The 14,288-nt window shown below is 37.2% G+C and overlaps 1 protein-coding gene across 3 annotated transcripts in view; it reads right to left on the bottom strand.

The window, feature by feature from the left end:
• LOC124504377 (E3 SUMO-protein ligase RanBP2) overlaps positions 1-14,288 on the bottom strand; it is an 82,167-nt gene that overhangs the window by 34,210 nt on the left and 33,669 nt on the right. For all 3 annotated transcript variants that reach the window (XM_047069859.1, XM_047069860.1, XM_047069861.1), the window contains exons 7-15: positions 13,175-13,367; positions 8,817-8,904; positions 6,044-6,253; positions 4,217-4,398; positions 3,954-4,129; positions 3,631-3,754; positions 2,562-2,723; positions 2,155-2,292; positions 1,929-2,075 (exon numbers count right to left, since the gene is read on the bottom strand). In XM_047069859.1, coding sequence (XP_046925815.1) covers positions 1,929-2,075; positions 2,155-2,292; positions 2,562-2,723; positions 3,631-3,754; positions 3,954-4,129; positions 4,217-4,398; positions 6,044-6,253; positions 8,817-8,904; positions 13,175-13,367 — 1,420 coding nt within the window. The remainder of the gene's footprint in view (positions 1-1,928; positions 2,076-2,154; positions 2,293-2,561; positions 2,724-3,630; positions 3,755-3,953; positions 4,130-4,216; positions 4,399-6,043; positions 6,254-8,816; positions 8,905-13,174; positions 13,368-14,288) is intronic.

Genomic DNA, 14,288 nt, shown 5'->3' on the forward strand with positions numbered 1-14,288 from the left:
CTGAAACAAATACAAAGATTTTATCTTACGGATGTGCTTCTATTTTCTCGCTCTTGTATAATAACCACTCTACATAGGAACATAGGTGAAATTGCTGTGTAATCTAAAGTCTTCTGATTCTAAAGTGTATGATATATCTACCCCTGCTATTAGCCATAATAATGGTAGAGAAATGTTAACTTAGGAAGATTTTCCCACATGAACAAAATAAGCTACTGATTTTTATTGATTGTGAATGGGGAGAGAAACACAGGTGCTAGAATGCACCAGACAATATCAATCCTAATTTAAGAGCAGCAACATGAATTAATCAACAAAATACTTGGAAAGTTGAGTACAACTAAAGTTAATAACATCATGACAGTCTAAAACTGCTGATAGTTAAAAAAAAAAAAGAAAAGAAAAAAAAAGACAGTTCACAGCAAATGGTAAAGAGGAGGAGAAATAATCTGAAAAGTGTCAGCAACTATTTCGGATTTCAGTGAAATGTTTAACTGCAAAATTCATTAACAGCAAAGCATTAGGCTGCAATATTTACTTTGAGTACATTGCCAAGGTAACAAAAATAAATGTTCTGCCTTAGAAATCTTTTATTCCCTAACAAGTATTTTTGTTAAGAATAAAAAGCTAGGTTCCCAAGTTTAAAAAACACCACCCCTAAGATAGAGCAATGCTAACTGAACATTTACACACACACTGTTCTGTGCATTAATAATAGGTATATTACTGAGTATTTCTGAAATTATCAAAATATAAAACCAGGGGTGCCTGGGTGGCTCAGTTGGTTAAGTGGCCATCTTCGGCTCAGGTCATGATCCCGCGGTTCATGAGTTCAAGCTCCACGTCGGGCTCTGACAGCTCAGAGCCTGGGGCCTGCTTCAGATTCTGTGTCTCCCTCTCTCTCTGCCCCTCCCCCACTCACACTCTGTCGCTGTCTCTCAAAAAATAAATAAACGTTAAAAAAAAAATTAATGGGGGGCGCCTGGGTGGCGCAGTCGGTTAAGCGTCCGACTTCAGCCAGGTCACGATCTCGCGGTCCGTGGGTTCGAGCCCCGCGTCGGGCTCTGGGCTGATGGCTCAGAGCCTGGAGCCTGTTTCCGATTCTGTGTCTCCCTCTCTCTCTGCCCCTCCCCCGTTCATGCTCTGTCTCTCTCTGTCCCAAAAATAAATAAACGTTGAAAAAAAAAAAAAATTAAAAAAAAAAAAAATTAATGGGAATGCAAACTGGTGCAGTCACTCTGGAAAACAGTATGGAGGTTCCTCAAAAAACTAAAAATAGAACTACCCTATGACCCAGCAATTGCACTACTAGGCATTTATCCAAGGGATACAGGTGTGCTGTTTCTAAGGGACACATGCACCCCCATGTTTATAGCAGCAAATAGCCAAAGTATGGAAAGAGCCCAAATGTTCATCGACGGATGAATGGATAAAGACAATGTGGTGTACATATATACAATGGAGTATTACTTGGCAATCAGAAAGAATGAAATCTTGCCATTTGCAACTATATGGATGGAACTGGAAGGTATTATACTAAGTGAAATTAGTCAGAGAAAGACGAATATCATACGACTTCACTCATACAAGTACTTTAAGACACAGAACAGATGAACATAAGGGAAGGGAAACAAAAAGAATATAAAAACAGGGAGGGAGACAAAACAGAAGAGACTCTTAAATGTGGAGAACAAACAGAGGGTTACTGGAGGGGTTGGGGGGGGGGGATGGGCTAAATGGGTAAGAGGCACTAAGGAATCTACTCCTGAAATCATTGTTGCACTATATGCTATTCTGGATGTAAATTTTAAAAAGTAAAAAATAAAACAAGTAAAAAAAAATTTTTTAATATATATATAAAAGCAAAGCATAAAACACTTATTAACCAGTTATCAATAGTAAGAAAGTACAAACAGCCTGAAGCTTACCTTCCTGGTCACTGAAAGATTGGAATCACTGTCATCTAAAATCTTTATTAGGTAGTCCCTGGTCTTTCTCAGATAATTTTTGCATTCTTCTTGTTCTTCAGGAGAAAGGGCATCATTTTCGATGTCTTCTGCTCTTCTGTGAAAAATCTATCCAAAGAATGCTCTTATGAAAAAATTAGGTTTTTAACACAAAACACTGTTAACTCACCTACCGCCATCTACTTACCAGTGCAAGATTCCAGTAAGAAACAACGTTTTTTATAGATTCAAAAGCAGTGATAGCATCTTCTATATTTCCATTAACTACATCCAATATAGCAAATGTTATGTTTGCTTCTTCCTCGTATTCACCAACTTCAGATGCCTAAACACATTTAGTAATTTTTAGTCCAACTGCCTCTCTCCAGAATATCAAACCCAAGTGATTCCCCAAAGATTTTACACGATAATTTCTAATGAAATTAACAGCTCAGCCCTCTTTTCTGCCATGTTTTGCAACAGATAGTGGATTTCGAAAACAAGACAAGGATCAAGTAGCCAGGCAATTATTTTAAGCAATTTATACCTCCATTTCTTTGTTTATAAACTAGAAATCCACATCTCCAGTTCATTCACAAAGGGATCCTCCATTACCTGAATGTCTGCACTATGAAAATGTCTAAACAAAGGGTCTGTAGGTTCAGGAATACTGCTCTTCTTTTTGATTGTCTTCAACATTGGCAAAACCTTCTTCCAATAATGAACACTTCTGCCTATGTATTCCCGTTGATCATAAAAAGAATTAAGACCACTGCCCTAAAATAGAAAGAAGCACACAACCTAAGGAACACAAATAACAGAATCTAAAAATTCCTTTATAAATGGTCTAAACAAGTGGTTAAAATTTCAAATCAAGGCAAAAAGAATCTCAAAAGTCATATGCCTCACTCTCTAAATGTTGGAATAACCAACCATCTTGATACCAGTGATCATTCTAGACCCAACTTTTAAACACTTTCAATGATACTACCTAATGAGGCAGCCCAATCTATTCTTTTAAAGTTGCCATTTTAGGGCCATCTGGCTGGCTCAATCAGTTAACCATCCGACTCAGGCTCAGGTCATGATCTCAGGCTCAGGTCATCATCTCATGATGTGGGTTCTACCCAGCATCAGGTTCTGTGCTGGCAGTACAGAGAATGCTCGCAATTCTCTCTTGCACACTCTCTCTGTCCCTCCCCTGCTCATGCACGCTCTCTCTCAAAATAAATAAACTTTAAAAGCTGCCATTTTACATAGCCCAAATCAACCATTCTGTAAGTGTCACAGTTTAGTCACAGAGTTAAACATCTACAACTAACCTTGCCACAAAACAGATTTCAAATATTTACAAAGATCTGTATTGGTCTTAACCTACAAGGCCTTCTGCTACTGGTATGTAACAAAAAAATTTCAGGCTGGATAATCATTATCATTAACATAATTATTAACTAATAATAAGAACAGTTAATATTTATGTAACATTTACTGTGCCAGGCACTGTTCCAAGTACTTACATGTAAACTGTTAACTATTTCGTGGCAAGATTAAAAAAATACACTTCACCTAGCATAACAGGAACAAGCTGATACTGTTTCTTTGAACTAAAAGACTCAGTGAAAAGTTTATTATTTTTAAACATTACATAATGTTCTTAAAAATGCTTACACTTTAACGAACTCACCGTTTTCTGAAGGCATCTTGCCCAATGTATAAGCAGGGCAGGCTGAAGGCCATGTTTTTCCTGGCCCCTTAGAGTGTTTATGTCATGCTGAACAACAAGTCGCAATTTTGCTGAGGTTCCAGGTCTAAAAAAGTTTTATTTAATAAAACTGATTTAGAAACGTGCATTTCAAAACTTACATGTATGTTAATCATCACATGAGAATTAAACTCAATCTTCACATGAGAGTTAGATACCTAGGCAATAAGTTTTTAAACTAAATAGGTTTTTAAGTTAAAAACTTAGGCAGTAAGTTAAAGGAGTATTTTTATTTTACTACTTACATTGCTTTTCTGTGAATTAGATTACAGACTGCATCCCACCAACATTTTTGTCTTTCTGTACAAAGCTGCTTACACACAGGAAGTGGCAAGCATAGAGGCTGATAGAAGCTATGGTGAGAATTATACTTCTCCTTTATTTGTAAGTGGCTGGTATATATCACCCCAAGTAGAAATACCTGGTTTATTTAAAGAAAAATCAATTTAAATTAGGCAAAAAATTAAACAAAACACAAAATATTTAATTTGTTAAAATCTTTGCTTACTTCAAGATCTAAAACACATATTGATTCGGGTGCATTTGTTTCAAGCCTTGAAGTTTCCTGGGGCAAATGATGAAACAGCTGCTTTAGCCATTTTCGAATTGCAGGTAAGGTGGGCAGTGAATTCCACTGTAAGCCAAGCCAGGTAAGGTGCTGAAGACTACCATTATGTGCTCTAATGGCACCTGAAATAGAAAAAAACTGGACTGAGGTTTTGGAAATTTTGCTTGTGCCATCAGTTTCGCCAATTACTTATAACAAATGTATCTTAATTTTAGAAATGTTTTTCTACATGAACAGGGGCAAATTCTATGATAAGCAGAGTCTCATTTTCTTACTAAGGATATTCACACTTTTTGTCTAGGAATTTTAATAACAATAGTTATGAAGAAAGCTCTTTGCAATTCCATCTAAGGGAAAAAAGGTACTCACCAGAACTCAATGAAACACTGTAGTGACAAAAGCCACCCAGTAAAAAATCCTGAAACAATGGATTTTCCTTTCAGTAAAGAGTCATTAGGGGCACCTGGGTGGCTCAGTCGGTTAAGCGTCCGACTTCGGCTCAGGTCATGATCTCGCGGTCCGTGAGTTCAAGCCCCGCGTCAGGCTCTGTGCTGACTGCTCAGAGCCCGGAGCCTGTTTCAGATTCTGTGTCTCCCTCTCTCTCTGACCCTCCCCTGTTCATGCTCTGTCTCTCTCTGTCTCAAAAATAAACATTAAAAAAAAATTAAAAAAAAAAAAAGAGTCATTAAAACAATGGGATACCACATTAATCCCTTGGAATAGTAAAGAGATCTTCTACAAGAAACTAAAAAAAAAAATTGTTTCATGTTTATTCATTTTTGAGAGACAGAGACAGAGCGCAAGCGAGGGAGGGGCTGAGAGAGAGGGAGACACAGAATCCAAAGCAGGTTCCAGGCTGTGAGCTGTCAGCACACAGTCTGACATGGGGCTTGAACCCACAAACTGTGAGATCATGACCTGAGTTGAAGTTGGACCCTTAACTGACTGAGACACCCAGGCACCCCTCTTCTACAAGAAATTTAATACTGAAAAAGTTATGAGCTTTTGGAAGCATAAAGAGGTACAACTCTTCTGTAAATACGGCAATTTGCAAGAGATTTAAAATTCATCAACTTTACCCCGGTGATTCTGTCTTTAGGCAACTCTATGGGAAAATGTGAAATGGAGATATATTAACAGTGAACAATGGAGATATATTAACAGTGAACAAACTGAAAACATCCTAGATACTGAACAACAAAAAACTGGCCTGAAAATTATGGCTAATTCATACAACAGATTGTACTGGCATTAAAAGTGGCATTTACCAAAACAGAGAAACAGGGAGGGAATTCATGAGTGAAAATAATCATATGTACACAATAAACAATTATTTAGAGGAAAAACATGGGGCACCTGGCTTAGTTGGTTAAGCGTCCAACTTAAGCTCAGGTCATGGTCTCATGGCTTGTGAGTTCGAGCTTCACATCGAGCTCTGTGGTGACAGACAGCTCAGAGCCTGAAGCCTGGTTCGAATTCTGTGTCTCCCTCTCTCTCTGCCCCTCCCTGGCTCCTGCTCTGTCTCTCTCTCTCTCAAAAATGAATAAACATTTTTAAAAATTTTTTAAAGTATAGAAGAAAAACATGCCACCATTACCAACCCCTCATACCTGCCTACACCACCAAATACCTCAAAGGGATACAGGAAAATATTAAGTCATTATTTTGAGTAATGAGATTATGAGCAATTTATTTCTTTCTGCTTTTATTCTTCTAAAATAAAAGGATTACAATACAAAATGTTTACTTTAAAAGATAACAACTTACCAACATCATATCTAGCCAAATCATCAGGCTCTGGTGCTTGCACAGCAATGTTTCCAATATCATCTTTACCAAGGAAAGATCTATCCTTAGGTGACTGATTACAAAACAGAGCATCATACAAAGCAGACTGCCCACTTTTATTGGCAAAGGATTCTACAACCTCTTTTAAAAAATCTTGCTTGTCACGACTTAAGTTTAGCAGCATGTGTCCTGAAAAAACAAATTATTACCATCAATTAAAAAAGACTGTTCTTATTTGTATCTCTCAATAGTTTCATGCATATACCCTAAGGAGAAAAAAACATGACTACCTCAGAGCTAACCCTCCAACCCAGCAACCACAACGGAACAAAAAGGGTTCTTAAGCAAAAAATGGACACAGATTACAAATTTAAGTTAACTATATCTACATGCCAGAGTGAAAGGAAAGAGGAGAGTATGTGAAAAACACCAAAAGTATTTAAAGTATTTACATTTTAGATGGAAAGTGTGTCATTTAAGTGGCCAAAGGAGAACAGAGCCAAGCTCAAATTCTCTGATCTGATACACCAATTTCTAAGCCTAGCTGGTAAGACTCATCCTTGAAAAAGCTTTTAAAAAACAATTATTTCCAGGGGTGCATGGGTGGCTCAGTCAGTTAAGCGTCTGACTTTGGCTCAGGTCATGATCTCACAGTTTGTGAGTTTGAGCCCTTAATGGGGCTCTGTGCTGACAGCTCAGAGCCTGGAGCCTGCTTCAGAGTCTGTGCCTCCTCTCTCTCTGCTCCTCCCCCACTCATGCTCTGTCTCTCAATCCTTCAAAAATAAACATAAAAATAAGTAAATATATATATACATATATATATGTATATACATATATATATATAAACAAAAACAAAAACAAAAACAAAAAATAATTATTTCCAGGCCACACTCCCAGAGACTCTGATTCCACAGGTTTGGGGTAAGGAATCTATTTTTAAAACACTCCTTAGATAAAGTTCTCGTACCTGCTGTAACATGGATGCACCTTGAAAACACTATGGTAAGTGGAAGAAGCGTCAGTCACAAAAGACCACACAGTGTACAGTTCAATTTATATAAAAATGCCCAGAATAAGGAAATCTAAAGAGATAGAATATGAATGGGTGTCCAGGACTAGAGGGTTTGGGGGAAAATGGGAAGTGACTACTAATGGGTATGACGTTTCTTTGCAAGGTGATGAAGATGTTCTAAAATTGTTGTGATGGGTGCACAATTCTGTGAACATACTAAAAACCACTGAGTCGTACATTTATATAAATTATATAGTTATGTGAATTTACTCTCAATTAAGCTGTTTAAAAAAACAAAACAAAACAAAAAACACCACTCCTTGAAATAATTCTGCTAGTCAGTCAGGTTTGGTTACCACCAGACTTATCTCTCCAAAAATTTGCAGAGACAGATTCAGGAATGCCCAGATCAAAGACATTAAAATACAGTTCATTTTACTAACTGTAATCCTGCAAAAGCATCTATGACAGCCTTGCAAGGCAGACAGGAGACATAAGAAGAAAATACAAAGTTACTTCTTTAAGGACTGAAAGTCCACCTCTCACAAAAAAGCAAGCTATGGGATAGAGGAGCAATATAAGCTTTGACCAACAGCCTAACTACAGACAAAACTTATAGTAACTTTAATTTAATACTACTACTTGCTCTTTACAAAGTTCATTCAATTTTATATCAAAATTGCTTCTTATATAAAGCATTATGCTTCTTCAGCTCATTGCTTGATTCACTGGCCATATGAACATCTTGAAGTTTCTGCCTCAGCAAAACCAGATAATATGTAATAGACCTTTAAGATCCATCCCAAATAGTCAAAAGTGGAAATAAATTTACAAATTCTAAAAGCCTAACAGTATGTAAGTATATATCTTTTATTTTCTTTACTGTGTGGTCAGTTCCTTAAGAGATCCATTACTTCACCTTTATATCCTCCATAGCAGTTTCTTAGAAACTACTGATGTTAAATGGCTGGCAAATCAGTAATTATTCTTAGTTCAAGAAGCTCATTAAAATATCAAATGGAGGCTCTAGCAGCTAGATAAAGGAGGGATTAAAGAGTTTCTCCAGGGGCGCCTGGGTGGCTCAGTTGGTTAAGCGTCCAACTTCGGCTCAGGTCATGATCTCACGGTCTGTGAGTTCGAGCCCCGCGTCGCGCTCTGTGCTGACAGCTCAGAGCCTGGAGCCTGTTTCGGATTCTGTGTCTCCCTCTCTCTCTGACCCTCCCCTGTTCATGCTCTGTCTCTGTCTTAAAAATAAGTAAACGTTAAAAAAAAAAAAAAAGAAATTAAAAAAAAAAGTTTCTCCATCCAGAAGCAAACAATATCAAACATTTGTTACCTTCTTTTTAAAAAAATTTTTTTTTCAACGTTTATTTATTTTTGGGACAGAGAGAGACAGAGCATGAACGGGGGAGGGGCAGAGAGAGAGGGAGACACAGAATCGGAAACAGGCTCCAGGCTCTGAGCCATCAGCCCAGAGCCCAACGCGGGGCTCGAACTCACGGAACGCGAGATCGTGACCTGGCTGAAGTCGGACGCTTAACCGACTGCGCCACCCAGGCGCCCCAAACATTTGTTACCTTCTGAAGGAGACACTTCTAGTTCTCTTTCGCCCTCATCCAAGATGGCAAAGAGAAATGATTATGCAAAGTATCTCCTAAACAGACAGGATTATCATAAGGTATACTCTAACAGAGAAATTTTTTTCTTTTTAAAATAAAACTAATTAAACGTTACCATTACCTGATTGGCTCAGACGATCATAGGCCATCATTTCCAGTAGATTTTGTCCAACTTCTCCTTTTATTAATTTAATCTTTGGTCTTGGAACCTGATAATTTTAAAATCAAGTCTTAATTTAGTGACACCCATATTTCTAACAGTAATATGTTCCTTTCTGTTACATTGCACTTTTTTGATGATGAACAATTAACCAATGGTTAAACTGAGTAGGAGTTGCAGTTTTTCAACTGAATAAACTGGGAAATCAAGGATTTAGTTAATATATAAAAGCTGTCTACAAAGATTAACGTCCAAGAAATTACTTTCTACTATAAAAGCGCCTTCAAATGCCACACTACAGACAGTATGCTTTCAAAGAGCATGGATAATATGGGACACCACTGGGATAAAGTGGTACAGCCAAGAGAGGAAAAGGGACTCCAAGCTGTGTCCTATGAAGAGCTGAAAAAATGATGAAGAAAATACAATAGTTCCCTTCATATATTAAGAAAATCATTCACAAATGAGTTCAATGTTTTTAAATAGTACCAAAAGAAAAACACCAATGGGTAGCAGGCTGAAAAATAGTTTTGCTACACATAAGGAAGCACTAAGACCCAAACTATCAAAAATGCAATGGGCTATCTTGAAAAGTAGTGAATGTTCAATCACTGAAAATATTCAGTCACAGACAACAGGCACTTACTAGAGATAGCCCTTTAAAAGGAATACATGAGTGGTTAGAGTAACTGCTTTTAAATTTCAATGACTTTCTTAATTGGTAGTGGTCTGGTGCAACTTCTGTGAAGGTGGAAATTTGGCAAAAGCCCTACAAATTATAAATGCATAAATACACTTTGATTCTTCTTTCAAGAATTTATTTTACCCATAAATTTTCACATGTGAAATACCACAAGTTATTCATTAAAGAATTATTTGAAATAGCATAGCAAGAAAGTAAAAGTAACCTAATGACTTGGTTTTAGGGAACTGTTCAAAAAAAAAACCCAAAATTACAGTACCTTCATGGAATGGAATGATATGCAACCATATCAAAACAAATGAGGATGCAATACTCATGCTATGTTTTCTATACCAACATGGAAATACCACCAACACATATTTCATTAAAATAAGCAAAGGAGGGGCACCTGGGTGGCTCAGTCGGTTGAGTGTCTGGCTTCAGCTCAGGTCATGATCTCACAGTTTGTGAGTTTGAGCCCCGCGTCAGGCTCTGTGCTGACAGCTTGGAGCCTGGAGCCTACTTCGGATTCTGTGTCTACCTCTCTCTGCCCCCCCCCCTCAAAAATAAACATTAAAAAATGTTTTAAAAAGTAAAAAGCAAAGGAAATAAAAATGTACAGAATGTATCTATCTGTAACTTTTTAAGGGAAGTAGGAGTGGGGCAGTGTCTATTTGCTTATATATGCACAAAACATTTCTTGAAGAACTCACAAGAAATGAGCAGTATTAGTTCCCCCAGGGAAGAGAAAAAATGACTGAAAGAACAGAAGTAGAAAGGAATTCTCACGGTATACTCTTATACACCACTAGAGTTTTAAACCGTATGAATACAATCACTTTTCCAAAGACATTAATTTTTCAAAATATATTCCTTGAATCTAAAATCTTATTTTGAATTTTAGAAACATTAGACTTATGCTTTTATCCATAAGTTTTCTAAACATGATGGCAAACTGTTTCTGAAGATGTTGAAGAGCACACAAAATGAAAAACAAATGTGATATAATTCATTTTGCTTTCAAACTGACCTCAATTCATAAAACTGGCCCCTTTTACAGCTACCATTTGTGACTAATTAGTTATCAATCCACTCAGTCACGTCATCCCAAGCCAACATATCCTCATCTGAAATTAAACAGTTTCAAGAAAGACTGTGTAATGCCTACCTGAAACGCAGATACTTACTAAAACCACAACATCCCTTGATCAAGAGTCTGAAAATCCTACCATTATAAATGCTAGCCTGACAGGATTCCTTAAGCACTCCTACGCCAGTCTACACTTCCTCTGTATGCTTATAATCATTTGATAATTAAGCTTTACAACACATGGTAATATAAAATTCAAGCATCTAAGAGGTTTCCATTATTTATCCATTCAATGGAAATGTGTAGTAGGTAAAAGAGAAGTACTGAAGTGGACGTCTATATGCTGAAATGAGACAATGGAAAAACAGTGAAAAAAGCAAAATGTTAGACAGTAGATAAAGCACACCTTCACTGAGGCAAAACAGTTTTAAAAGTAAAGAAAGGAGGGGCGCCTGGATAGCTCAGTCAGTTAAGCACCTGACTTCGACTCAGGTCATGATCTGTGGTTCATGGGTTCGAGCCCCACGTAGGGATCTTGTGCTGACAACTCAGAGCCTGGAGCCTGCTTCGGATTCTGTGTCTCCCTCTCTCTGCGCCTCCCCTCCTCATGCTCTCTTTCTCAAAAAATAAACATTAAAAGAAAAAAAAAAGTAAAGGGTGTGTTTTATGCTTACATATGCAGAAAAACTTCTAAATATTCAAGATACTGATAATAGTCTTTGTCTTGTAGGAAAGATTTGAGTGAATGGTTTAAGAAGGAAATTGAGGGGCACCCACGTGGCTCAGTCAGTTAAGCATCTGACTCTTGATGTCAGCTCAGGTCATGATCTCATGGTTTGCAAGTTCATGCCTGGCACTGGGCTCTGCACTGACAGCGTGAAACCTGCTTGGGATTCTCTCTCTCTTCCCCTCCCTGCCTCTCTCTCCCTCTCTCTCAAAATAAACTTTAAAAAAAATAACAAAAAAAGAAGGAAATTTAGTTTTTACCACTAAAAAGGGTCAAAGTTTAAAACAGTTGACCACATTAACTTAAAAATATATATTTAAGAAATTAAGAGTCCCGTTTCCATTAAAAATAACTCACTTCTTTGAAGATTCTTTAATAGTATTAATCGTAAGAACCTTTTAGTGCCTACATAAATTAGCAACTTCATTAGCTTCACTCTATTTTCACTAATACATGTATTCTTGATGAACCTAAATGCTTCTGTGGAGCAAACAGGAGCACTTAACATCATGGGATGAGTATCAACAGTGTTTAAAAAAAGATCTATATAGGGGCGCCTGGGTGGCACAGTCGGTTAAGTGTCTGACTTCAGCCAGGTCACGATCTCGCGGTCCGGGAGTTCGAGCCCTGCGTCAGGCTCTGGGCTGATGGCTCAGAGCCTGGAGCCTGTTTCCGATTCTGTGTCTCCCTCTCTCTCTGCTCCTCTCCCGTTCATGCTCTGTCTCTCTCTGTCCCAAAAATAAATAAAAACATTGAAAAAAATTAAAAAAAAAAAAAAAAAGATCTATATAATATGAACTAGAAGGAGGAAGCTTCCCTAAAAGTACAGTGAATCCTTTTTTCTTTCCCTCAAGCAAAAGATAGTTCACTAAAACTAACAATTATTCTTATAAGCCAGGCCCTTTGAATTTTGGGGCAGACTACTTATTTCTTTTCATTTCAGAATATTAGCTAACTAAAGAAAACATTAAAACTACAAAAATGGACTGGGGAAGGGTTAATGGCCAGCATCTCATCATCATAATGATTCACATTTTGGCATCTTTCCTTCATGTCATATTCTTTAAAAAAATTTTTTTTTAATTTTTATTTATTTTTGAGAGAGACCGAGAGAAGGCTTGAGTGGGGGAGGGGCAGAGAGAGAGGGAGACACAGAATACGAAGCATGCTCCAGGCTCCGAGCTGTCGGCCCAGAGCCCAATGCAGGGCTCAAACCCACGTACGGTGAGATAATGACCTGAGCCGAAGTCGGACGCCCAGCTGACTGAGCCACCCAGACACCCCGTTCATGTCATGTTCTATGTATAAAGAAAGGAATTACATTTCCAAAGATGAAGAGATACTGTTATATACTGTAGATAATATCACCAATGTTATATACGTATTACATACATTATGTGTTTCAATTAACATGTTAAACACATTCTTCTATCACAGCTTATGTAACCATCCCCAAAACTTACTTAAGTTTCTGTCCAAGTTATGCATGCACATCTTTTTGAATCAAATTTTATCCATATTTGAGATTATTTCCTTATTACAGGTTCCCAGAAATGGCAGAGTAAAAAGATCAAACTCTTCAAAGTGGTCTTCCAGTAAGTCAAGCAATACAGACTGCCACCAGCAATGCATCAACATACCTGTTTCACCTTACCAATACTGTATAAATATTCTTATTTTTCACCTTTCAAATAAACTATTTCAACTTCAATTCTACAGATTTATTCATATTTTCAATATATACCAGGACACATCTCCATGTAAAATACAACAGAGTCTCAGTGAAATGTCAACTACACCCAAAACTAGGAAAAGCTTACCTGAAACGCTATAAGATAGCACAATGCAGCCAGTTCAGAGAGAGCTCGCCATTGCAGATCACTATGCTGACCCATCTTCAAAAGCAGAGAACCAGCATGCATGTAGAAATGCCCTTTTACTTCTAAGAAAGTAGTTGAGAGTTCATCATTTCCACCCACACAAGATTTCACAGACTGAAGAGCACTATCAAAACTGTAATATTAAATTATTAAACAGGTATTAAACCTATTGCATTGTGAATAATCATGGTTTCATGACTTAATTAAAAATTAACAAAGGAATTTATTTCAAGCTTCATCTTTCACATTCAAACTAATAATCCTTTCTCTATTTTATAAATCATGAATCATCTAGTGTTTGTTTTTATTCAACATACTTTCTATACTTCAAGCTTAGCCTCGAGAATATCTTATTCCAAACAGTTATTTCCAGCCCTCCAATCACAGAAAAGCTACAAATCAGAAGATAAGATTACTGGGGCACCTGGGTGGCTCAGCTGGTTAAGCATCTGACTCTTGGTTTCAGCTCAGGTCATGATCTCACAGTTTCATAGGTTCAAACCCCGCATCAGATTCCATGCTGACAGTGCAGAGCCTGCTTGGGATTCTCCCCCTCTCTCTGCCATTCCCCCACTTGTGCTGTCTCTGCCTCTCTCAAAACAAATAAATAAACTTAAAAAAAAAAAACAAAAAAACAAAGATTACTGTCCATGGTGTATGTTCCATAACTGACCAGCACAAAACTGGAAAACTAAAATATTTTCCAGTTTCTCCTAGATCATATGGTTTCACTATTTAATTCAAAGGTGGAATTTCTCAAATTAGACATGCCATTTTCAAATTATAAGTAAATAACTGATAAGATATTTGGGATAACTACAGGCTTAAATTGAATTTCTATTATTTGTAAATGTACTAATTAGTGCTTCTAAATTCAAATGGCCCTCAGCATCCTCACTTTGTAAGAAAAGCAACACTTGATAGAAATGTGAAGCATGATTCCTAAATAGGTTATAACAAGTAAGTTCCAGGAACCCCCTGGTTTCTCAAGACCCTTTCAGGGTATCCATGAAGTTCAAATTATTTTTTTAAGTTTTATTTATTTTGGGGGGTT

The sequence above is a fragment of the Lynx rufus genome, unplaced genomic scaffold (genome assembly GCF_022079265.1).
Source record: "Lynx rufus isolate CCGP_SWC_20201006 ecotype Redwood Valley unplaced genomic scaffold, mLynRuf1.p SCAF_8, whole genome shotgun sequence".
Classification (NCBI taxonomy): domain Eukaryota; kingdom Metazoa; phylum Chordata; class Mammalia; order Carnivora; family Felidae; genus Lynx; species Lynx rufus.